Source organism: Eretmochelys imbricata, chromosome 9 (genome assembly GCF_965152235.1).
Source record: "Eretmochelys imbricata isolate rEreImb1 chromosome 9, rEreImb1.hap1, whole genome shotgun sequence".
Taxonomy (NCBI): Eukaryota; Metazoa; Chordata; order Testudines; family Cheloniidae; genus Eretmochelys; species Eretmochelys imbricata.
The window spans coordinates 58,386,682-58,411,974 of NC_135580.1; the positions used below are offsets into that span (position 1 = coordinate 58,386,682).

General features: G+C 46.8%; 1 protein-coding gene across 1 annotated transcript in view; it reads left to right on the forward strand.

The window, feature by feature from the left end:
- Positions 1-25,293, forward strand: part of LOC144270615 (protein eva-1 homolog C-like) — a 52,410-nt gene that overhangs the window by 20,088 nt on the left and 7,029 nt on the right. Inside the window, exons 3-6 of the mRNA XM_077827213.1 lie at positions 17,333-17,456; positions 18,122-18,274; positions 19,079-19,222; positions 20,246-20,317. Of these exons, the coding sequence (XP_077683339.1) occupies positions 17,333-17,456; positions 18,122-18,274; positions 19,079-19,222; positions 20,246-20,317 (493 nt within the window). The remainder of the gene's footprint in view (positions 1-17,332; positions 17,457-18,121; positions 18,275-19,078; positions 19,223-20,245; positions 20,318-25,293) is intronic.

Genomic DNA, 25,293 nt, shown 5'->3' on the forward strand with positions numbered 1-25,293 from the left:
ACCTCACAATTATAGAGAGCACTTTCTCACCCTCCTACGGGCTGCAGATCTATCAGAGACACCACTCTGGATTTCAGCACAGCACAGGTATACACTGCAGGTTTCTATCTGGCCCCACCATGGGAATCAGTAATACACTTATCTTAGCAGTCTTCTGTGAGGCAGGGCAGGGCTATGAGTCTCATTTTACAAGGTGAGGATTAAGGAGTTTGCCTGCAGTCACACGTGGCAGAGGAGAGAATCAAACCCAGATCTCTCCCAGCCTAGACAAATGCACTAATCACTGGACCATCCTTCCTCACTGCAGGGTGCCTGGCTTGTCTGCTGGGATCTAGCCCTGAACTGATCCAGGATTGTCTCCAGAGCGGTACCAAACACTCTCATTGCCAAGTCTACCTTTGCATCTCATCACTTCTACTAAGCATCCCTGATCTCCCAGGCTGCCTGCTTTCTGGGCTAGCCATAAAGACCAGGCTTTGGCAAATTGTCTTGCCTTGGTGTGTGGGGTCACCCTGAAACCAGTGCAATATGCTTTGAAAGATGCAGGACAGATATAACACCAGATGGGAATGACCTGATTGGGTACACAGCCCTCAGACAGTGGAGTCCTGTCAGGGGCCTAGGATTTCATGTGACATTTTTCTATTGTCATATCTAGTGTAGGCTCTTGCCAGCACTGGTCTTAGAGACAACGGACACCTGAAAGAGTCTGAATGGGCACTGCAGTAGAAGAGAGACACAGAGTAATAGAGAGACCCAGAAGTATAACAGCAGCTCACATACATTTTGCAGTGTCTGGGACTCTAAAGCCTCTTTGCCTGCACATGTTCCTTTCAGCTGTGGTTTCATGGCTAAGTTCAGTACTAACCCCCAATTGTACACGGGGATCTGTAAGTGCTAATACAGAATGTTTTGCCCTAGGCTTCCACTTGTTCTCCCCATAGTAAATAGGAGAGCTGTGCTGCCCCGGGCTGGTAGTGTCCTTTTAAAATCATTCTTCACAACATGTGCCTCCATTGGTAGGGCTTTGGAAGCTAGCTCAGGATGAGAATGTCAAAGAATTGCTCCATATTGGCTACATTTAAAGTTGCATGAGTAGATAGAAAGGGATTATTTGTATGTGACCTTTCTGGTTTTAGCCTTTTCCTTTAAAAAAAAAAAGGGGGGGGGGGGCAGGCAACCAGGAAGCCATACTTGGCACTGATGTGGCCATTGCTGGAATATTGTGTCCTGTTCTGTTGCCCACAAATCAAGAAGGATGCTGATAAATTGGAGAGAGGTCAGAGAAGATCCATGAGAATGATTAAAGGATTAGAAAACCTGCCTTATGGTGATAGACTCAAGGAGCTCAATCTATTTAGCTTAACGAACAGAGGTTAAGGCGTGACTTGATTAGTCAGTAGTCCATGGGGAACAAACATTTAATAATGGGCTCTTCAGTCTAGCAGAGGAAGGTCTAACATGGTCCAATGGCTGGAAGTTGAAGCTAGATAAATTTAGACTAGAAATAAGGCATACATTTTTAACAGTGAGTAATTAACCACTGGACAACGTACCAAGAGTCGTGGTGGATTCTCCATCACCGACCATTGTTAATACAAGAAGGGATGTTTTTCTAAGAGATCTGCTCTAGGACTTACTGTGGGGATGTTCCCTGGCTTGTGTTATACAGGGGGTCAGACCAGATGATCACGAAGGCCCCTTCCCGCCTTGGAGTCTGTGAATCTATGAAAAGACTGGAGTAAGATATATGAGAAATAGGCTCCTGACTCTCTAAATCAGGGGTCGGCAACCTTTGAGAAGTGGCGTGCCAAGTCCTCATTAATTTAAGGTTTCACGTGCCAGTAATAAATTTTACATTTACAGGGGCCCCCCGATGGAACCCCAGACTGGCAGCGGGCTAAGCGGTGCCGGTGGCCAGGACCCTGGCTAGCAGGGGCCAGTGGACAGAACCCCAGACCAGCAGCGGGCTGAGCAGCTCAGCACGCTGCCTGTCTGGGGTTCCATCTGCTGCCCTCGCTGCAGGTCTGGGATCCCAGCCGCTGGCCCCGCTCATCCCACTGCCGGCCTGGATGGGCAGAACCTCGTGCCAGCAGCAGGCTGAGTGGGGCCGGTGGCCAGGACCCTGGCTGTCAGGGGCCTCCAGATGGAACCCCAGACTGGCTGTGCGGGCGCCAGATGGAACCCCAGACCGGCAGTGCGCTGAGCCGCTCAGCCCTGCTCAGCCTGCTGCCAGCCCAGGGTTCCATCCATCCAGGCCAGCAGCGGGCTTAGCAGGGCCAGTGGCCAGGACCCTGGCAGGCAGCAAAGTGCCACTAAAAATCAGCTGGCTGCCGCCTTTGGCACGCATGCCGCAGGTTGCTGACCCCTGCTCTAAATCTTTCCCCTGTCCTCTGAGTGAATGCCAGCTGCAGGTGTCAGGCCAGCACTTCTTGGGTTGACCACAGCTCAGAATGCAGTAGATCAATTTAGATTAAATTGAGTTAGACCAGATGATCAGTTCTTATCCCTGATTTAGTTATTTCTGGGTCTCCCAGCTGCTACCAAGCTTTCAGTAATGCCATTCTGGGGTGGGCTTTTTTCCCCTGACCTCTGCAAAGCTGTGGCACCCAGGCACTCCCATTAGAAACAACCCCCAGCATCTTGTTGCAGATTCTTCTAAACCTCTCACTAGAGCTGGTGAACCATGGAGCTTAGAGAGCTCTGCAAATGCTCGTACAGAGTTTGTTGCCCTAAGCTCCCGCTTGCTCTGCCTATTCAATGGAAGAGCTGACAATGTCCTCTTAAAATAATTCTTCCAAACCTGGATCCACCTCAGACCTGGCTCTGGCTGCTTATATGGGGCTTCCGTTGACTGAAGTTGCAGCAAAGCTAGTATTTTACCTAGAGACTGTGGTGAAAATGAGCCTTCTCTGTGTATGCTAAACCCCATGTCCCTGGTGTGCATGGGCTCTGCTGAGAGTAGTGTGGAGGGACTGGGGAATGTCTTCTCCCAAAGAACTCACCATATTGAAGTCCAAAGCAGAAGCACCTCCATCGTGGGACAATCACCCCCAAACTTCTTTTCAAACTGGTTTTTGTATTTTAAGAAGGGGCTTTTGAGCGCCTGCTCCAGCCCATCACTGAGATCACGCAGGATGACTAATGCCTGCATGCTGCAACCAACTCCATCCTTCGCTGGAAACAATCCGCACAGAACTCCTCAACAGCCACCTCTGAATTTATTTTCTAGGTACGTTCATGGCTGTTTTTAGCCCCATTGGAGCACTGGTCCTTTAAAATACCTGATCCTAACCTGCTCAGCTCTGGGCCAGAAAGTCACGGGCTCAAATCCTACATGTCCCATGAGTTTAGGTCTGGAGCTTCGACCCAGTGCTGTGACTGTGGGGCATTTCTATGCGGGTGTTGCACTGTCAAGGCATCATCCACTGGTCCCTTCTACCCATCTCCAAACGGCCGTGTATGTGGGAGTTAGAGAGCCCAGGGCACTCTTCTCTTAACCTTGGTGTCTTGGTCAGTGTTCCTTCTTTCAGCATAAAACCAAGTGCTACAAGCCATAGCTTTCTGGAGCTGCTGCTATTGAGCTAAAAAGCTGTTGTGTTATAGTCTCTGGCTGCAGTGTTTGTGCTGCCAGCATCTAACTTAAGGATTTCTCTGTAAGACCAAATTCTACTCTGTTTAGGGAGCAACTGAGTTGCAGCCAGTAATTGTGTTTGCTTATTGATCTGTGTCTGTGAAGGGAGGAAGTGCCATCTAGAGGCCAGTGCCCGTAATAATCGGTGCTGTTGAGAGTATATCACTTACACACTAGTGAAAGGTTTCAGAGTAACAGCCGTGTTAGTCTGTATTCGCAAAAAGAAAAGGAGTACTTGTGGCACCTTAGAGACTAACCAATTTATTTGAGCATGAGCTTCCGTGAGCTACAGCTCACTTCATCGGATGCATACTGTGGAAACTGCAGAAGACATTATATACACAGAGACCATGAAACAATACCTCCTCCCACCCCACTCTCCTGCTGGTAATAGCTTATCTAAAGTGATCATCAAGTTGGGCCATTTCCAGCAGAAATCCAGGTTTTCTCACCCTCCGCCCCCCCCCCCCCACACACACAAACTCACTCTCCTGCTGGTAATAGCCCATCCAAAGTGACCACTCTCTTTAAAATGTGTATGATAATCAAGGTGGGCCATTTCCAGCACAAATCCAGGTTTTCTCAACCCCCCCCCCCCCCCTCCAAAAACCACACACACAAACTCACTCTCCTGCTGGTAATAGCTCATCCAAAGTGACCACTCTCCCTACAATGACAGGTTTCAGAGTAACAGCCGTGTTAGTCTGTATTCGCAAAAAGAAAAGGAGTACTTGTGGCACCTTAGAGACTAACCAATTTATTTGAGCATGAGCTTTCGTGAGCTACAGCTCACTTCATCAGATACATACCGTGGAAACTGCAGCAGACTTTATATATACACAGAGAATATTGAAACAATACCTCCTCCCACCCCACTGTCCTGCTGGTAATAGCTTATCTAAAGTAATCGTCAGGTTAGGCCATTTCCAGCACAAATCCAGGTTTTCTCACCCTCCACCCCCACACACAAATTCACTCTCCTGCTGGTGATAGCCCATCCAAAGTGACAACTCTTTACACAATGTGCATGATAATGAAGTTAGGCCATTTCCTGCACAAATCCAGGTTCTCTCACTCCCTCACCCCCCTCCAAAAACCTACCCCCATACACACACAGACTCACTCTCCTGCTGGTAATAGCTCGTCCAAACTGACCACTCTCCAAGTTTAAATCCAAGTTAAACCAGAACATCTGGGGGGGGGGAAGGAAAAAACAAGAGGAAATAGGCTACCTTGCATAATGACTTAGCCACTCCCAGTCTCTATTTAAGCCTAAATTAATAGTATCCAATTTGCAAATGAATTCCAATTCAGCAGTTTCTCGCTGGAGTCTGGATTTGAAGTTTTTTTGTTTTAAGATAGCGACCTTCATGTCTGTGATTGCGTGACCAGAGAGATTGAAGTGTTCTCCGACTGGTTTATGAATGTTATAATTCTTGACATCTGATTTGTGTCCATTTATTCTTTTACGTAGAGACTGTCCAGTTTGACCAATGTACATGGCAGAGGGGCATTGCTGGCACATGATGGCATAATGGCACATTATGCCATCATGTGCCAGCAATGCCCCTCTGCCATGTACATTGGTCAAACTGGACAGTCTCTACGTAAAAGAATAAATGGACACAAATCAGATGTCAAGAATTATAACATTCATAAACCAGTCGGAGAACACTTCAATCTCTCTGGTCACGCAATCACAGACATGAAGGTCGCTATCTTAAAACAAAAAAACTTCAAATCCAGACTCCAGCGAGAAACTGCTGAATTGGAATTCATTTGCAAATTGGATACTATTAATTTAGGCTTAAATAGAGACTGGGAGTGGCTAAGTCATTATGCAAGGTAGCCTATTTCCTCTTGTTTTTTCCTTCCCCCCCCCCAGATGTTCTGGTTTAACTTGGATTTAAACTTGGAGAGTGGTCAGTTTGGACGAGCTATTACCAGCAGGAGAGTGAGTCTGTGTGTGTATGGGGGTAGGTTTTTGGAGGGGGGTGAGGGAGTGAGAGAACCTGGATTTGTGCAGGAAATGGCCTAACTTCATTATCATGCACATTGTGTAAAGAGTTGTCACTTTGGATGGGCTATCACCAGCAGGAGAGTGAATTTGTGTGTGGGGGTGGAGGGTGAGAAAACCTGGATTTGTGCTGGAAATGGCCTAACCTGACGATTACTTTAGATAAGCTATTACCAGCAGGACAGTGGGGTGGGAGGAGGTATTGTTTCAATATTCTCTGTGTATATATAAAGTCTGCTGCAGTTTCCACGGTATGTATCTGATGAAGTGAGCTGTAGCTCACGAAAGCTCATGCTCAAATAAATTGGTTAGTCTCTAAGGTGCCACAAGTACTCCTTTTCTCCCTACAATGTGCATGATAATCAAGGTGGACCATTTCCAGCACAAATACAGTGGCGGGGGGGGGGGGAGAAAACCTGGATTTGTGCTGGAAATGGCCCACCTTGATTATCATGCACATTGTAGGGAGAGTGGTCGCTTTGGATGAGCTATTACCAGCAGGAGAGTGAGTTTGTGTGAGGGGGGGGCGGAGGGTGAGAAAACCTGGATTTGTGCTGGAAATGGCCCAACTTGATGATCACTTTAGATAAGCTATTACCAGCAGGAGAGTGGGGTGGGAGGAGGTATTGTTTCATGGTCTCTGTGTATATAATGTCTTCTGCAATTTCCACAGTATGCATCCGATGAAGTGAGCTGTAGCTCACAAAAGCTCATGCTCAAATAAATTGGTTAGTCTCTAAGGTGCCATAAGTCCTCCTTTTCTTTCCACTAGTGAAAAGCAGCTGTGCAGTCCTGATTCTGGAGCTGCGCATGCAGCATTTTAATGCAAGACAGAAAGAATAAGCTGGCAGTCGTTAAACTGTGGGCAAGGCCTCATCAGGCTTTTAAATAGGAATTTGCTAATGCCTAGTGGCTGCAGTAAAAGAAACAGGTCGGGAGAGCCCTGAGCCAAGGTGTGAGAAAGCCACAATACTTTGGAATGGTGCAGGATCTCTTCTTAGCCTAGGTAGGATCCCTTTGGTCTCTCTGCTGATGAGCTAAGTTCCCAACAGTGTTCAGTACATCTGAATGCCTTTCCCTGGGAAGCTAAGGAGATTAATATACAGATACAAGGTCCAGCAACACTGTGGCCCTGTTTTCCAAATTCTCCGTCTTTTGCAATATGAGGCACTTGAATTGTTTGAAGAAATCTATCCTTGGGTGGGACTTGAACTAGCCATCTTGTTATACAAAGTGGCAGCTCTGTCACTGGAACAAAAGGAAAAACCCTGTGAGCTGTCCGTGGAAACACCACTAGAAGCTCCATGTAGATTGTGATCCGACTGAACTAGGCACTGTACAAACTTAGAGAAGACATAATCCATACATCAAAGAGCTTGAAATCAATTTATGCGTAAAGCAGACATAGCAAATAGGTATAACCAAATGGAAGGGGTGCAGGGAAGTTGCGTAATATATGAAGATCCTTTTGCACAGACAAGCTGTCTGCACAATGTATAGGAAATGAGGATTTTTAACTCTATTTGCTGCAGCTACATGGTGTATTTTGCTCAGCACAACACACCTGTAGGTTCACAGGGCAAGAATCACATGCAGCCACGTGTTAACTGTAAAACAAATGTCAGAACAATTTGTAAAATTAAAATTGGTTCTTTCTTTCCCTAGTAAAATACCAAAAGAGCAAATCACCAGATACCTAGAGAGTAGCAGAACCAGGACCAATAACCAAGTTGGTTTTCTAAAGAGTAGGTTTGTCTAATCAATTTGCTATTTTTGATTTTGGCTAGAATTGCAAAATTAGTGGGAAAAGGGAATGCAGTAGATTCCATGGATTTGGATCTTAGCAAAGGATTTGATATGGTTGCATGAAATTTGAATTGAAAATCCAATTCAAAATGGTCTGGGATGAAAACACTCTTATGTTGACTGAAAAAATGTCACATTTTTGGTAATGCCAAACTGCACAGTATATAGAACTATGAAGGCTACAGCTGTCTTCCTTAATGATCTAAGGCAGAGTTTCACATCTGGTGGGTTGCAACTCCCAGGGAGGTCACAATAGGCAATTGCAGGAGTCAAGAAGCATTGGAAATTTTATTACAGTCTCAAGCAAAGATAATCTCACTCCCCCACTCCCAGCGCACTTCAAGGTCAACTATTCTGTGTCCACCTCTCGAAACACACACCAATCAATTCTATAGGCATAACATTGCTATCATTTTTTATTCTTACTTTTATCGTAAATAGTATTTATGGTATAGTAAAAATGTTTGACTTTGAAGAAGGCACCGCCAACCTGAAAACTGTTGAGAAAACTGGCCTAGAAGTTGGAATAAACACCATGGTTAATGGAACCGGCAGATGGTTTTAACTTGAGACGAGCTGTGTATGTGAGGGCAGAGAAATTGTACAGAGGAACTGGATCAATGAAGCAGGACTGGAAGGGAGCTCCTGGGTCACCACACCCTGTCTCCTGCTGTTGCCGGTAACCCCCACCATATAGTCCGGTCATAAATTTATCAAGATCCCTCTTAATCCCTGTTCGGTTGCTGCTCCCACTGCTCCTGTTGGGAGGCTGTTCTAGACCCCTCCCTCTGATGATTAGAAGCCTTCTTCCAATTTCCAACCTAGATTTATTCATGGCTAGTTTATCTTCATTTGTCCTTGGACGACCATTGTCCTTTAGCTTCTATAGCTCTCCTCCATCCCTGGTGTTTGCTCCTGATGTATTTATAGAGCACAACCAGCTCCCCACTAAACCTATGTTGGCTTAGCACGGCTCTTCCAGCCTCCTTGCATGAAATTGGACCTCCCTTCCCCTGATCATCCTTGTAGCCCTTCTCAGCGCCGATTCCAGTTTGAATGCATCTTTCCTGAATGGGGGTGACTAGAAGAGTATGCAGTATTCCAGATGAGGCCTTGTGAAATGGTTTTAATATATTGGCAGAAAATAACCAGATTAAATTAAATTTGGAATAATCCAGGCCAGTATCTCTGTGGAAAAATAATCTGAAGGGCAGATATTCAATGGGAGGGTGAAGTCTGGAAAGCAAAAACAACGAGGAGTCCTTCTGGCACCTTAGAGACTAACAAATTTATTTGTGCATAAGCTTTCGTGGTCTAGAACCCACTTCATCAGATGCATAGAGTGGAAAATACAGGAGCATGTGAAAATACATAAAAAGATGTGAGTTGCCTTACCAAGTGTGAGGTCAGTCTAATGAGACAAATCAATTAACAGCAGGATACCAAGCGAGGAAAAATAATTTTTGAAGTGGTAATGAGAGTGGCCCTGGACCCATGGAAAAGAAGCCCTTGAGGAATTCCACCATGGTTTCAACAATTTCCATCCCACCATCAACCTCAGCCTAGACCAGTCCACACAAGCGGTCCATTTCCTAGACACTACTGTGCTAATAACCAATGGTCACATAAACACCACCCTATACCGGAAACCTACTGACCACTATACTTACGTACATGCCTCCAGCTTCCATCCAGGACACACCACAAGATCCATTGTCTACAGCCAAGCTGTAAATTACAAACATATTTGCTCCAATCCCTCAGGCAGAGACAAACACCTACAAGATCTCTATCAAGCATTCTTAAAACTACAATACCCACCTGCTGAAGTGAAAAAACAGATTGACAGAGCCAGAAGAGTACCCAGAAGTTACCTACTACAGGACAGGCTCAACAAAGAAAATAACAGAACGCCACTAGCTGTCACCTTCAGCCGCCAACTAAAACCTCTCCAGCACATCATCAAAAATTTACAACCTATCCTGAAAAATGGGTAGCATGTGACCTCCAGAAGAAGAAAGGGGAGTGTCCATGTACCAGCAACGCAGATACAGGTAAGTAACCGTTTTCATGTTCTCTCGACAGGTACTAATGTGGAGAGTGGACTAGATGATACATCTGAGGGAAGGGAACAGAAGGAGACTCCGCCGATTGGAAGGCATGAGATGCACTGTCCTAGGGTTGGGGGTTCCACGACCACCGCTCCCAAGAGAAGGAGGCGGGTGGTGGTGGTCGGGGACTCTCTCCTCAGGGGGACTGAGTCATCTATCTGTCACCCCGACCAGGAAAACCAAGAAGTCTGCTGCTTTCCAGGAGCTAGGATTCACAATGTGACAGAGAGACTGCCGAGACTCATCAAGCCCTCAGATCGCTACCCCTTCCTGGTTCTCCAGGTGGGCACCAATGATACTGCCAAGAATGACTTTGAGCGGATCACTGCAGACTACGTGACTCTGGGAAGAAGGATAAAGGAGTTTAAGGTGCAAGTGGTGTTCTTGTCAATCCTCCCCGGGGAAGGAAAAGGCCTGGATAGACACCGTTGAATCGTGGAAGTCAACGAATGGCTCCTAGGTGGTGTCGGAGAGAAGGCTTTGGATTCTTTGACCATGGGATGGTGTTCCAAGAAGGAGGAGTGCTGGGCAGAGACGGGCTCCACCTAACGAAGAGAGGGAAGAGCATCTTCGCAAGCAGGCTGGCTAACCTAGTGAGGAGGGCTCTAAACTAGGTTCACCGGGGGAAGGAGACCAAAGCCCTGAGGTAAGTGGGGACACGTGGGATACCGGGAGGAAGCACAAGCAGGAGCGCGCGAGAGGGCAGGGGTCCTGCCTCATTCTGAGAAAGAGGGACAATCAGCGAGTTATCTCAAGTGCCTATACACAAATGCACGAAGCCTGGGAAACAAGCAGGGAGAACTGGAAGTCCTGGCACAGTCAAGGAATTATGATGTGATTGGAATAACAGAGACTTGGTGGGATAACTCACATGACTGGAGTACTGTCATGGATGGATATAAACTGTTCAGGAATGACAGGCAGGGCAGAAAAGGTGGGGGAGTTGCACTGTATGTAAGGGAGCAGTATGACTGCTCAGAGCTCAAGTATGAAACTGCAGAAAAACCTGAAAAGGAGTACTTGTGGCACCTTAGAAACTAACCAATTTATTTGAGCATAAGCTTTCGTGAGCTACAGCTCACTTAGAATCATAGAATCATAGAATATCAGGGTTGGAAGGGACCCCTGAAGGTCATCTAGTCCAACCCCCTGCTCGAAGCAGGACCAATTCCCAGTTAAATCATCCCAGCCAGGGCTTTGTCAAGCCTGACCTTAAAAACTTCCAAGGAAGGAGATTCGACCACCTCCCTAGGCAACGCATTCCAGTGTTTCACCACCCTCTTAGTGAAAAAGTTTTTCCTAATATCCAATCTAAACCTCCCCCACTGCAACTTGAGACCATTACTCCTCGTTCTGTCATCTGCTACCATTGAGAACAGTCTAGAGCCATCCTCTTTGGAACCCCCTTTCAGGTAGTTGAAAGCAGCTATCAAATCCCCCCTCATTCTTCTCTTCTGCAGGCTAAACAATCCCAGCTCCCTCAGCCTCTCCTCATAAGTCATGTGTTCTAGACCCCTAATCATTTTTGTTGCCCTTCGCTGGACTCTCTCCAATTTATCCACATCCTTCTTGTAGTGTGGGGCCCAAAACTGGACACAGTACTCCAGATGAGGCCTCACCAATGTCGAATAGAGGGGGATGATCACGTCCCTCGATCTGCTCGCTATGCCCCTACTTATACATCCCAAAATGCCATTGGCCTTCTTGGTATGCATCCGATGAAGTGAGCTGTAGCTCACAAAAGCTTATGCTCAAATAAATTGGTTAGTCTCTAAGGTGCCACAAGTACTCCTTTTCTTTTTGCGAATACAGACTAACACGGCTGTTACTCAGAAAAACCTGAGTGTCTCTGGATTAAGTTTAGAAGTGTGAGCAACAAGGGTGATGTCGTGGTGGGAATCTGCTGTAGACCACCGGATCAGGGGGATGAGGTGGACTAGGCTTTCTTCTGGCAACTCACGGAAGTTACTAGATCACAGGCCCTGGTTTTCAAGGGAGACTTCAATCACCCTGATATCTGCTGGCAGAGCAATACAGCGGTGCACAGACAATCCAGGAAGTTTTTCAAAAGGGTAGGGGACAATTTCCTGGTGCAAGCGCTGGAGGAACCAACTAGGGGCAGAGCTCTTCTTGACCTGCTGCTCACAAACCGGGAAGAATTAGTAGGGGAAGCTAAAGTGGATGGGAACCTAGGAGGCAGCGACCATGAAATGGTCGAGTTCAGGATCCTGACACAGGGAAGAAAGGAGAGCAGCAGAGTACGGACCCTGGACTTCAGAAAAGCAGACTTTGACTCCCTCAGGGAACTGATGGGCAGGATCCCCTGGGAGAATAACATGAGGGGGAAAGGAGTCCAGGAGAGTTGGCTGTATTTTAAAGAATCCTTATTGAGGTTACAGGGACAAACCATCCTGATGTGTAGAAAGAATAGTAAATATGGCAGGCGACCAGCTTGGCTTAACAGTGAAATCCTTGCTGCTCTTAAATACAAAAAAGAAGCTTACAAGAAGTGGAAGATTGGACAAATGACCAGGGAAGAGTATAAAAATATTGCTCGGGGATGCAGGAGTGAAATCAGGAAGGCCAGATCACACCTGGAGTTGCAGCTAGCAAGAGATGTTAAGAGTAACAAGAAGGGTTTCTTCAGGTATGTTAGCAACAAGAAGAAAGTCAAGGAAAGTGTGGGCCCCTTACTGAATGAGGGAGGCATCCTAGTGACAGAGGATGTGGAAAAAGCTAATGTACTCAATGCTTTTTTTGCCTCTGTCTTCACGAACAAGGTCAGCTCCAAGACTACTGCACTGGGCAGCACAGCATGGGGAGGAGGTGACCAGCCCTCTGTGGAGAAAGAAGTGGTTTGGGACTATTTAGAAAAGCTGGACGAGCACAAGTCTATGGGGCCGGATGAGCTGCATCCGAGAGTGCTAAAGGAGCTGACAGATGTAATTGCAGAGCCATTGGCCATTATCTTTGAAAACTCATGGCGATCGGGGGAAGTGCCGGACGACTGGAAAAAGGCTAATGTAGTGCCCATCTTTGAAAAAGGGAAGAAGGAGGATCCTAGGAACTACAGGCCAGTCAGCCTCACCTCAGTCCCTGGAAAAATCATGGAGCAGGTCCTCAAGGAATCAAATCTGAAGCACTTAGAGGAGAGGAAAGTGATCAGGAACAGTCAGCATGGATTCACGAAGGGCAAGTCATGCCTGACTAATCTAATTGTCTTCTATGACGAGATAACTGGCTCTGTGGATGAGGGGGAAGCGGTGGATGTGTTGTTCCTTGACTTTAGCAAAGCTTTTGACACGGTCTCCCACAGTATTCTTGCCAGCAAGTTAAAGAAGTATGGGCTGGATGAATGGACTATAAGGTGTATAGAAAGCTGGCTAGATTGTCGGGCTCAACGGGTAGTGATCAATGGCTCCATGTCTAGTTGGCAGCCGGTATCAAGTGGAGTACCCCAAGGGTCAGTCGTGGGGCCGGTTTTGTTCAATATCTTCATAAATGATCTGGAGGATGGTGTGGATTGCACCCTCAGCAAGTTTGCAGATGACACTAAATGGGAGGAGAGGTAGATATGCTGGAGGGTAGGGCTAGGATACAGAGGGCCCTAGACAAATTGGAGGATTGGGCCAAAAGAGATCTGATGAGGTTCAACAAGGACAAGTGCAGAGTCCTGCACTTAGGACGGAAGAATTCCATGCACCGCTACAGACTAGGGACCGAATGGCTCGGCAGCAGTTCTGCAGAAAAAGACCTAGGGGTTACAGTGGACGAGAAGCTGGATATGAGCCAACAGTGTGCCCTTGTTGCCAAGAAGGCCAATGGCATTTTGGGATGTATATGTAGGGGCATTGTCAGCAGATAGAGGGACGTGATCATTCCCCTCTATTCGACATTGGTGAGGCCTCATCTGGAGTACTGTGTCCAGTTTTGGGCCCCACACTACAAGAAGGATGTGGAAAAATTGAAAAGAGTCCAGCAGAGGGCAACAAAAATGATTAGGGGACTGGAACACATGCCTTATGAGGAGAGGCTGAGGGAACTGGGATTGTTTAGTCTGCAGAAGAGAAGAATGAGGGGCAATTTGGTAGCTGCTTTCAACTACCTGAAAGGGGGTTCCAAAGAGGATGGATCTAGACTGTTCTCAGTGATTGCTGATGACAGAACAAGGAGTAATGGTCTCAAGTTGCAGTGGGGGAGGTTTAGGTTGGATATTAGGAAAAACTTTTTCACTAGGAGGGTGGTGAAACACTGGAATGCGTTACCTAGGGAGGTGGTGGAATCTCCTTCCTTAGAAGTTTTTAAGGTCAGGCTTGACAAAGCCCTGGTTGGGATGATTTAGTTGGGGATTGGTCCTGCTTTGAGCAGGGGGTTGGACTAGATGACCTCCTGAGGTCCCTTCAACCCTGATATTCTATGATTCTATGATCCCTCACTCTCACAGATCTTGGGAGACAGACCAGTCCTCATGTATAGACAGCCCCCCAACCTGAAGCAAATACTCTCCAGCAACCACACACCACACAACAAAAACACTAACCCAGGAACCTATCCTTGCAACAAAGCCTGATGCCAACTCTGTCCACATATTTATTCAAGTGACACCATCATAGGACCTAATCACATTAGCCACGCCATCAGGGGCTTGTTCACCTGCACATGTACCAATGTGATATATGCCATCATGTGCAAGCAATGCCCCTCTGCCATGCACATTGGCCAAACCAGACAGTCTCTACGCAAAAGAATAAATAGACACATATCTGACATCAGGAATCATGACATTCGAAAACCGGTAGGAGAACACTTCAACCTCTCTGGCCACTCAGTAAAAGATTTAAGGGTGGCAATTTTGCAACCAAAAAGCTTCAAAAACAGACTCCAACGAGAAACTGCTGAGCTTGAATTAATATGCAAACTAGATACCATTAACTTGGGTTTGAATAGAGACTGGGAGTGGCTGGGTCATTACACATATTCAATCTATTTCCCTATGTTAAGTATCCTCACACCTTCTTGTTGACTGTCTAAATGGCCCATCTTCATTATCACTACAAAAGTTTTTTTTCTCCTGCTGATAATAGCTCATCTTAATTAATTAGCCTCTTACAGTTTGTATGGCAACTTCCACTTTCTCTGTATGTATATATATATATGTATCTTCTTACTATATGTTCCATTCTATGCATCCGATGAAGTGGGCTGTCGCCCACAAAACCTTGTGCTCTAATAAACTTGTTAGTCTCTAAGGTGCCACAAGTACTCCTGTTCTTTTGCAGATACATACTAACATGGCTGCTACTCTGAAACCATTTCAGACAGTTGACAAGAAGGTGTGAGTAACAGTAGGGAGAAATTAGTATTGGGGAAATTAGGTTTAGGTTTTGTAATGATCCAACCATTCCCAGTCTTTACTCAGGCCTAATCTGATGGTGTCCAGTTTGCAAATTAATTCCAATTCTGCAGTTTCAGGTTGGAGTCTGTTTTTGAAGTGTTTTTTTTTGTTGAAGAATTGCCACTTTTAGGACTGTAATTGAGTGTCCAGGGAGGCTGAAGTGTTCTCCGACTGGTTTTTGAATGTTATAATTCTTGATGTCTGATTTGTGTCCATTTATTCTTTTGCGTAGAGACTGTCCGGTTTGGCCAATGTACATGGCAGAGGGGCATTGCTGGCACATGATGGCATATATCACATTGGTAGATGTGCAGGTGAACGAGCCTCTGATGGTCTGGCTGATGTGGTTAGATCCTATGATGGTGTACCTTGAATAAATATGTGGATAGAGTTGGCACCAGGGTTTGGTTCCTGGGTTGGTGTTTTTGTTGTGTGGTTTGTAGTTGCTGGCGAGTATTTGCTTCAGGTTGGGGGGCTGTGTGTAAGCGAGGACTGGCCTGTCCCCCAGGGTCTATGAGAGTGTGGGATCGTCCTTCAGGATAGGTTGTAGATCCTTGATGATGCACTGGAGAGGTTTTAGTTGGGGGCTGTAGGTAACGGCTGGTGGCATTCTGTTACTTTCTTTGTTGGGCCTGTCTTGTAGTAGGTGACTTCTGGGTACCCTTCTGGCTCTGTCAATCTGTTTCTTCACTTCAGCAGGTGGGTATTGTAGTTTTAAGAATGCTTGATAGAGATCCTGTAGGTGTTTGTCTCTGTCTGAGGGATTGGAGCAAATGCGGTTGTATCGTAGAGCTTGACTGTAGACAGTGGATCGTGTGATGTGGTCTGGATGAAACTGGATGCATGTAGGTAAGTATAGCGGTCAGTAGGTTTCCGGTATAGGGTGGTGTTTATATGACCATCGCTTATTAGCACTGTAGTGTCTAGGAAGCGGACCTCTTGTGTGGACTGGTCCAGGCTGAGGTTGATGGTGAGGTGGAAATTGTTGAAATCTTGGTGGAATTCCTCAAGGGTCTCCTTCCCATGGGTCCAGATGATGAAGATGTCATCAATGTGGAGCAAGTACAGTAGGGGTGTAAGGGGATGAGAGCTGAGGAAGTGTTCTAAGTCAGCCATAAAAATGTTGGCGTACTGTGGGGCCATGTGGGTATCCATTGCAGTCCTAAAAGAGTCCTAAGCAGTAATCCTAAAAGAGATCTAGGGGTGATAGCAGATCTAGCCCACTTTACAGCTAGGAGTTGCAACTATCTGCTCCTACCCCTTGGCCAAAGCCATACTGTCAGGTGGTGGCGTGAAGAGGAAGAACATCCTTAGATAAGGATCAGCGGGAGAATAGACCCACCATGGAGGGAGAGGCCCAGCAAGAAAGCAGCCAGGGAGGCCACCTGGAGTTAAGTACATTAAAAATAGTTTCCTGTATCTTTACATCTTCTTCCTGCTGTGAGAGTGGCTGGCCCAGAATGGGATTGGGCCGGCCCTTCCTGGATCAATGAGAGGCTCAGAATTTAGCAGAGAGCAGCAGAGTTGGGGAGAGGAGCTCTGTGCTCAGTAGATGGCCCTGACACCAGACTGGGCCTGCAGGATTTCTTAGAATTGACCTTGTCAATCAGGATCGGATCACTCCTTACCACTGTGTGTGTTGGGTGTTATGCATGTCTCCTTTGGTTTAGCTTTATGCAAAGGCCTGTGGTCACACTGCTCATCACAGGGCAGTATGGCCAACCCTGAGCAGCACAAATCATAGTCAAGCCCAAGAAGGAGTGTGGGGAGAAGTGGAAGGCAATTTGAGGAAAGGTTCAAAGAGCTAAACTAAGGAGGAGAGCTCCTGATACAAATATGGGTAGGCTGTAAACATCATGATTTGTGTCATTCCCAGAGAGCTGTGGCTATACGTCCTGAGATGAAGTGAGGACAGAGGGAAGTCAGGGTAGCCTCTTTCAAATGTGGTAGCCACCAGGACAATACATTAAACAGCCTGAAAAAGGAGGGGAGTCAGTGGGAGCAATTGAACTAAAGTGATATTTCATTGTAAGAGATTCCAAAGCCATTGTGATCATCCAGTCTGCTCCACTGGGTACTGTCTTGTCAAGAGGAGATTGCTGGCTTGGCAGTTTTTAAAATGGTTTGAAAGGTTCTTATGGAGGAAACGGTCAGCTATAGAAGGCAGCACTTGCGTAGTTGTTGCAGTCTGATGCTTTGCTAGCAACGTAGAGCTTGGGAGTAGCAGCAGCAGGTCCCTGTCACCAGGACTACGTGCACTTTGCCTGGCTTTCTTATTATAAAGGTATTCTAGGGTATGCCAATGTGGCCTCAGGATTTCTAATGTTAAATTCATGTCTGTCTCCCCATCTGCCCCCGCCCCTCCACAGAAACTTCTGGATGAGTGCCAGGACCAGCGCTGGTGTCAGTTCTCTGTGCATAGCCCAGTGTTTGGGCCAGACCCGTGTCCCGGGACACGCAAGTACCTAATAGTTTCATACAAGTGCAGACCAGGTGAGTTCTGCAAATGGCTTTAAAGTGCAAAGGAGGGTGTCATTTAGCATCCTCTCTGGTTTTTCCATAGACTATTGGTGCAGTCAGCACTATAAGTGTACCAGAGGCAAAAAGGGGATTCATTGTCTTTGTCGAGCCATTGTCAATTAACCCCACCTGTCTCTTGGACAGATCATCCTACTCCTGGAGAGAGAAGGAGATTATAATTTTTTTTCTTGCCTTGCAGTAGCATTCCAAGGCCTCAGTCCAGATCAGGCCCTATTGGACAATGTGCTGTGAAATCACACAGGAAGACAATGATCTCCATTAAGGAGCCTAAACTGTGCCATGTGATTTAGGTGACACAGATAAATAGTCAAAGCAAACAGTTTGCAAAAATCCCATAGGATGAAAAATATCTGCCAAATCGTTTAAGCAAATGCTAACAAATAGCTAGTACATTCACCAGTTGCCGAGACGACAGCAAAGGGAATTGCTCAGTCTCTTAGTTTCTTCTTGTTAGGTGTTTTATATATTGATTGGGAAGGGATGCTTTTAGGCAAATGGGAGGAGCTCAGAGCTGCCACTTCAGAGAGGACCGCATAAAATTTGCTCTCTGACTTTTGGAATGGTAAAGGCCTAGCTATTAATGCTGCAACAGAATATTGTGTAATGTTGTTTCCCAGCTAACCACCGCATTAAGACCGTATGTGAGAATGACAAGCTGAGGCTGCAGTGCAGGGCTAAATCCATCCTAGCAATTTACTCTGCAAGCTATGGCAGATCCATGAGGGGCAAACCAGAGTGCGACTCTGCAAACAGGACTGGACCCAATGTAGGTATGTTGGGAAGGTGTGAACTAGAAATCTGGCTGGGCCCCTTTCACATTGAAGAATCTGGAACTCATTACCAGGGGATGTTGTGGAGGCCAAAAGTGTAATTGGGTTAAAAAAAGAAGTAGATAAGTTCCTGGAGGATAGGTCCATCAATGGCTATTAGCCAAGATGGTCAGGGATGCAACCCCATGTTCTGGGTATCCCTAGCCTCTGATTGACAGAAGCTGGGCATGGACAGAGAATGGATTACTCGGTAACTACCCTGTTCAGTTCACTCCCTTTGAAGCACATGGCACTGTCCACTGTTGGAAGACAGGACACTGGACTGGATGGACCATTGTTCTGACCCAGTGTGGCCACTCTTATGTTCTTAATAAGTCATTACGCTGTCAGAGACGTTACATTGGGCACAGCTGTATCACTGCTGTGTGGGCATCGAGACATGCATGTTCCCAGCCTATTGCTGGGGATAGGTGACTGTTGGGCGCTGGGATACGCAGTCTCTCAGCCAGCTCACTGCCATATGGGCTGAGGATGTATGCATATAATCAGCCGCATGGACACAATACATGCACCCTTCCTTCACAGCTAACTCCGTGCTCAGTGGGCAGGGAGGCATGCGCTCCTGACAAGGTCACCACTATGGGCTCATTCATGTACATTCCTACGTGGTGCTTTTGAATGGGATATTACAGACCAAGTCTGGCTTTGGGTTACATGGTTTCCAGAAGCAATTTCTAAGCTTTTCTGCCTGCTGCTGGGAATGCAGGTGCCACAGCCTGGTGACCACCTGGTCTATATTTCCAGAGTGCTTAGCTCCTGATGCCTTGAGGAGAGTCTCTCGGAAGTGTCACAGGAAGGAGAACTGTACCATCTCGGCTAACAAGGCCACCTTTGGTGACCCCTGCTTCCCTGGCGTGAAGAAACAGCTGAGGGTCTCCTATACATGTGGTAAGAGTCCCAGGTTACCCTGACACTGCACTGAGGAGGGGCTGGAAGGACTCCAGCAAGTGCTTTACGATGTACAACACAGATCCCAGAGAGCAGGGGCGTCTTGAGGACTAAGGGCACCCGTTGGCCTAGCAAGCCACTAGCGTAACTGTTGAGGCTGCTGGGCAGGATCAGTTTAGATGAGAGTGGTGTCATGTCTCCTGCCTTGAGAGATGCTTGTGCATTCTGTCAGCAGCAGGCTGAGAACTATAGAAATGGCCACAAAGCCAAGCCCCTGAGAAACAGGGCAGATGCTGAGCAGCTGTTGCTCTGTCTTCTCCTCTTGGGGCATGGATCTTTAACCATGTGCATGCAGGTGCGGAGTGGGGAGATGGGAAGCTTCAGGGTGCACAGATACAGACAGAAAATGAATCCTCAAATCTCCCCATTAGAGGAAATATTTTTGTCTTTCTTTGTAAGTAGCAAACTGTAAGGATCTAAGGGCTCATGAAAGCAAGATTAATATCCAACCAGCCAGGGCATGGGCAGGTTCTGTGCAAGCTGCCTCTGCCCCCATGGCTGTACCACATGCCAGCCTCCTGACCTGCAGCACCCCCTGGGACCTTTGTACAACTCTACCAATGTGCCTCTGTCCTGCCAGTGGCCCCCCTGCTATTTCAGCCCGGGGTCTGCTCTCTGCCCACTACAGACGAGGATGACACGTGACTCACTGAACTCATGTCTTTGGTGGTCAAGGCCAAGGACATTATTTACCCAACCTGGCCCCTCTCTCCTTGACCCACAGAATTCCCCCGGTCAGACTGAGGCTGGCACCTGTGCTGGCTCCTTGCCCACTGCTTTGACATAGGGAAATATTTTGTATGTACATTTCTGGCAGTGGTGGTTGGTCCTGATCTGTCCATACACCCCTCACCTGAGGTACCTGTGCAGTCCTCATGTCTCCTCTCCATCCCTGGCTGCTACCCCCATCCCAGGGGTTCTACATGAGCTGCCCTTTCAGTGCAGTCTCCTTTCTTATTACAGTGCCAAGGCAGCTGCTCGAGGAGGTGGGCCAGGATTCCCCAGACCCCTTCTCGCTCTCCGACTACACACATGGTAAACACTTGCTGTTCCCCTGGGGCTGTGCTGTGTGGGCTAAGAAAGGCTCTTGTTTGAGTGTCCGGTTGGGGTTTCCTGGCTGGCTGGGGACTGCATGTATGTGATGTGCCAGGCTGGCTCCTCTCACGCAGGCTGTGCGCTAGAAGGTTTGCCCAAAATCTGGCTCCTGCATCGCAGTGAAGGGGGAAGTCCCTGAGCCAGGCACTTCTACCCTCCGTGAGGAATGCAGTCTGAGCCCAGAGAAAGGGAAGCAGAAATCTAAATCAGGGCCTTTTCCCTTCATGGATCAGGCTGATGGTCACAGGGGTCACAGAGATCCAGTTCATCTGCCTATCCTAGATGTGCAACAGAAGGAGGGCTCTATTCCTTTATTTAGGCACACAGCCTCTGTGTCTCCTGGGTGTGGGAAATTACTTTGAGCACCCCGGCCTGGTTATGCAGGCAGTTCAGTGCAGTGCTGTTCACTAGGATGTCTCATTCAGTCTTTTATTTCTTAATGCTGTTCCATCAATGCTCTTGCTAGACCCCGCTCTGCCCTGTAGCAGCCCCTCTCCACTGGGAATTCATTCACCGGGTGTGACTGGTTGGATCACAGAAACCCCCTTGGGGCTGCCACCTGATGTGCCAAGACTACTTCTGCCCCTTCCTTTCTTGCCAGCTTGGGACTCCAGAACCCTGCCTGGCTGTATCAGACACACTTGCCAGCCACAAACACAGACCCAGGTCTGAACCACGTCCTACAAACGCAAGCTTAACTGAGAGCAGCTTACAGAAGTGTGCCTGTCTTTAACACTCAGATGCCCAACTCCCAATGGGGTCCAAACCCCAAATAAATCCTTTTTACCCTGTATAAGCTTTAAAAAAAATCCGATGAAGTGAGCTGTAGCTCACGAAAGCTTATGCTCAAATAAATTGGTTAGTCTCTAAGGTGCCACAAGTACTCCTTTTCTGTTTGCCCTCTATAACTCTGAGAGAGAGAGATGCACAGCCGTTTCCCTCCCCCCGCCCCCAAGGTATTAATACATACCCTGGGTTAACTAATAAGTAAAAAGTGATTTTATTAAATAGAGAAAGTAGGTTCCAAGTAGTAACAAACAGAACAAAGTGAATTACCCAGCAAAATAAAATAAAGCACACGAGTCTAAGTCTAGTGCAGTAATAAAACTGAATACAGATAAAATCCTCACCCAGTAAGCTTCCTTTTACAGACTCGTCTCCTTCTAGTCTGGGTCCAGCAATCATTGAAACCCCATGCAGTTACTGTCCTTTGTTCCAGTTTCTTTCAGATATCCTTGGGGGTGGAGAGGCTCTCTCTTTAGCCAGCTCAATACAAAATGGAGGGGTCTCCCCGGGGTTTAAATAGATTTTCTCTTGTGGGTGGACACCCCCTCCTCTGTCCTATGCAAAGTCCAGCTCCAAGATGGAGTTTTGGAGTCACCTTGGCAAGTCACATGTCCATGCATTACTCAGTTTTTTTTACAGGCAGCCCACATGGTATCTTGAATGTCTCCAGGAAAACTTCTTATGTGGATTGGAGCCTTCCAACATCCATTGTTCATTAAATGCTTCTTGATTGGGCACTTAACTTTGCAAATTCCTTTCTAAAGAAGTTGACCAAATGTCTTACTAAGAAAAGGAGTACTTGTGGCACCTTAGAGACTAACCAATTCATTTGAGCATGAGCTTTCGTGAGTTACAGCTCACTTCATCGGATGCATACCGTGGAAACTGCAGCAGACTTTATATACACACAGAGAATATGAAACAATACCTCCTCCCACCCCACTGTCCTGCTGGTAATAGCTTATCTAAAGTGATCATCAAGTTGGGCCATTTCCAGCACAAATCCAGGTTTTCTCACCCTCCACCCCACCACACAAATTCACTCTCCTGCTGGTGATAGCCCATCCAAAGTGACAACTCTCTACACAATGTGCATGATAATCAAGGTGGGCCATTTCCTGCACAAATCCAGGTTCTCTCACCCCCTCACCCCCCTCCCAAAAACCACACACACAAACTCACTATCCTGCTGGTAGGTTTCAGAGTAACAGCCGTGTTAGTCTGTATTCGCAAAAAGAAAAGGAGTACTTGTGGCACCTTAGAGACTAACCAATTTATTTGAGCATGAGCTTTCGTGAGCTACAGCTCACTTCATCAGATGCATACCGTGGAATCACGAAAGCTCATGCTCAAATAAATTGGTTAGTCTCTAAGGTGCCACAAGTACTCCTTTTCTTTCTATCCTGCTGGTAATAGCTCATCTAAAGTGACCACTCTCCCTACAATGTGCATGATAATCAAGGTGGGCCATTTCCAGCACAAATTCAGGTTTTCTCACCCCCCCACCCCCATACACACACAAACTCACTCTCCTGCTGGTAATAGCTCATCCAAAGTGACCACTCTCCCTACAATGTGCATGGTAATCAAGGTGGGCCATGTCCAGCATAAATCCAGGTTTTCTCACCCCCCCACCCCCATACACACACAAACTCACTCTCCTGCTGGTAATAGCTCATCCAAACTGACCACTCTCCAAGTTTAAATCCAAGTTAAACCAGGATCCATAAACCTGGAAATCCTGGGCGCCCCATCATCTCAGGCATTGGCACCCTGACAGCAGGACTGTCTGGCTATGTAGACTCCCTCCTCAGGCCCTACGCTACCAGCACTCCCAGCTATCTTCGAGACACCACTGACTTCCTGAGGAAACTTCAATCCATCGGTGATCTTCCTGATAACACCATCCTGGCCATATGGATGTAGAAGCCCTCTACACCAACATTCCACACAAAGATGGACTACAAGCCGTCAAGAACACTATCCCCGATAATGTCACGGCTAACCTGGTGGCTGAACTTTGTGACTTTGTCCTTACCCATAACTATTTTACATTTGGGGACAATGTATACCTTCAAATCAGCGGCACTGCTATGGGTACCCGCATGGTACCCGCATGGCCCCACAGTATGCCAACATTTTTATGGCTGATTTAGAACAACGCTTCCTCAGCTCTCGTCCCCTAAAGCCCCTACTCTACTTGCGCTATATTGATGACATCTTCATCATCTGGACCCATGGAAAAGAAGCCCTTGAGGAATTCCACCATGATTTCAACAATTTCCATCCCACCATCAACCTCAGCCTGGTCCAGTCCACACAAGAGATCCACTTCCTGGACACTACAGTGCTAATAAACAATGGTCACATAAACACCACCCTATACCGGAAACCTACTGACCGTTATTCCTACCTACATGCCTCCAGCTTTCACCCTGACCACACCACACGATCCATTGTCTACAGCCAAGCTCTGCGATACAACCGCATTTGCTCCAACCCCTCAGACAGAGACAAACACCTACAAGATCTCTGTCAAGCTTTCTTACAACTACAATACCGACCTGCAGAAGTAAAGAAACAGATTGATAGAGCCAGAAGAGTTCCCAGAAGTTACCTACTACAGGACAGGCCTAACAAAGAAAATAACAGAACGCCACTAGCCGTCACCTTCAGCCCCCAACTAAAACCCCTCCAACGCATTATTAAGGATCTACAACCTATCCTAAAGGATGACCCAACACTCTCACAAATCTTGGGAGACAGGCCAGTCCTTGCCTACAGACAGCCCCGCAACCTGAAGCAAATACTCACCAACAACCACATACCACACAACAGAACCACTAACCCAGGAACTTATCCTTGCAACAAAGCCCGTTGCCAACTGTGCCCACATATCTATTCAGGGGACACCATCACAGGGCCTAATAACATCAGCCACACTATCAGAGGCTCGTTCACCTGCACATCCACCAATGTGATATATGCCATCATGTGCCAGCAATGCCCCTCTGCCATTTACATTGGTCAAACTGGACAGTCTCTACGTAAAAGAATAAATGGACACAAATCAGATGTCAAGAATTATAACATTCATAAACCAGTCGGAGAACACTTCAATCTCTCTGGTCACGCAATCACAGACATGAAGGTCGCTATCTTAAAACAAAAAAACTTCAAATCCAGACTCCAGCGAGAAACTGCTGAATTGGAATTCATTTGTAAATTGGATACTATTAATTTAGGCTTAAATAGAGACTGGGAGTGGCTAAGTCATTATGCAAGGTAGCCTATTTCCCCTTGTTTTTTCCTACCCCCCGCCCCGATGTTCTGGTTTAACTTGGATTTAAACTTGGAGAGTGGTCAGTTTGGATGAGCTATTACCAGCAGGAGAGTGAGTTTGTGTGTGTATAGGGGTGGGGGGGTGAGAAAACCTGAATTTGTGCTGGAAATGGCCCACCTTGATTATCATGCACATTGTAGGGAGAGTGGTCACTTTGGATGAGCTATTACCAGCAGGATAGTGAGTTTGTGTGTGTGGTTTTTGGGAGAGGGTGAGAGAACCTGGATTTGTGCAGGAAATGGCCCAACTTGATTATCATGCACATTGTGTAGAGAGTTGTCACTTTGGATGGGCTATCACCAGCAGGAGAGTGAATTTGTGTGGGGGGGTGGAGGGTGAGAAAACCTGGATTTGTGCTGGAAATGGCCCAACTTGATGATCACTTTAGATAAGCTATTACCAGCAGGACAGTGGGGTGGGAGGAGGTATTGTTTCATATTCTCTGTGTGTATATAAAGTCTGCTGCAGTTTCCACGGTATGCATCCGATGAAGTGAGCTGTAGCTCACGAAAGCTCATGCTCAAATAAATTGGTTAGTCTCTAAGGTGCCACAAGTACTCCTTTTCTTTTTGCGAATACAGACTAACATGGCTGTTACTCTGAAACCTGTCTTACTAAGGTTATTTAAAATCAGCAAGTATACAGCCAATATTCATAACTTTGAATACAAAAATGATACATGCATACAAATAGGATTAATAGATTCAGTAGATCATAACCTCTACAGAAATATGTTACATGGCATATGTAGCATAAAACATATTCCAGTTATGTCATATATACACAT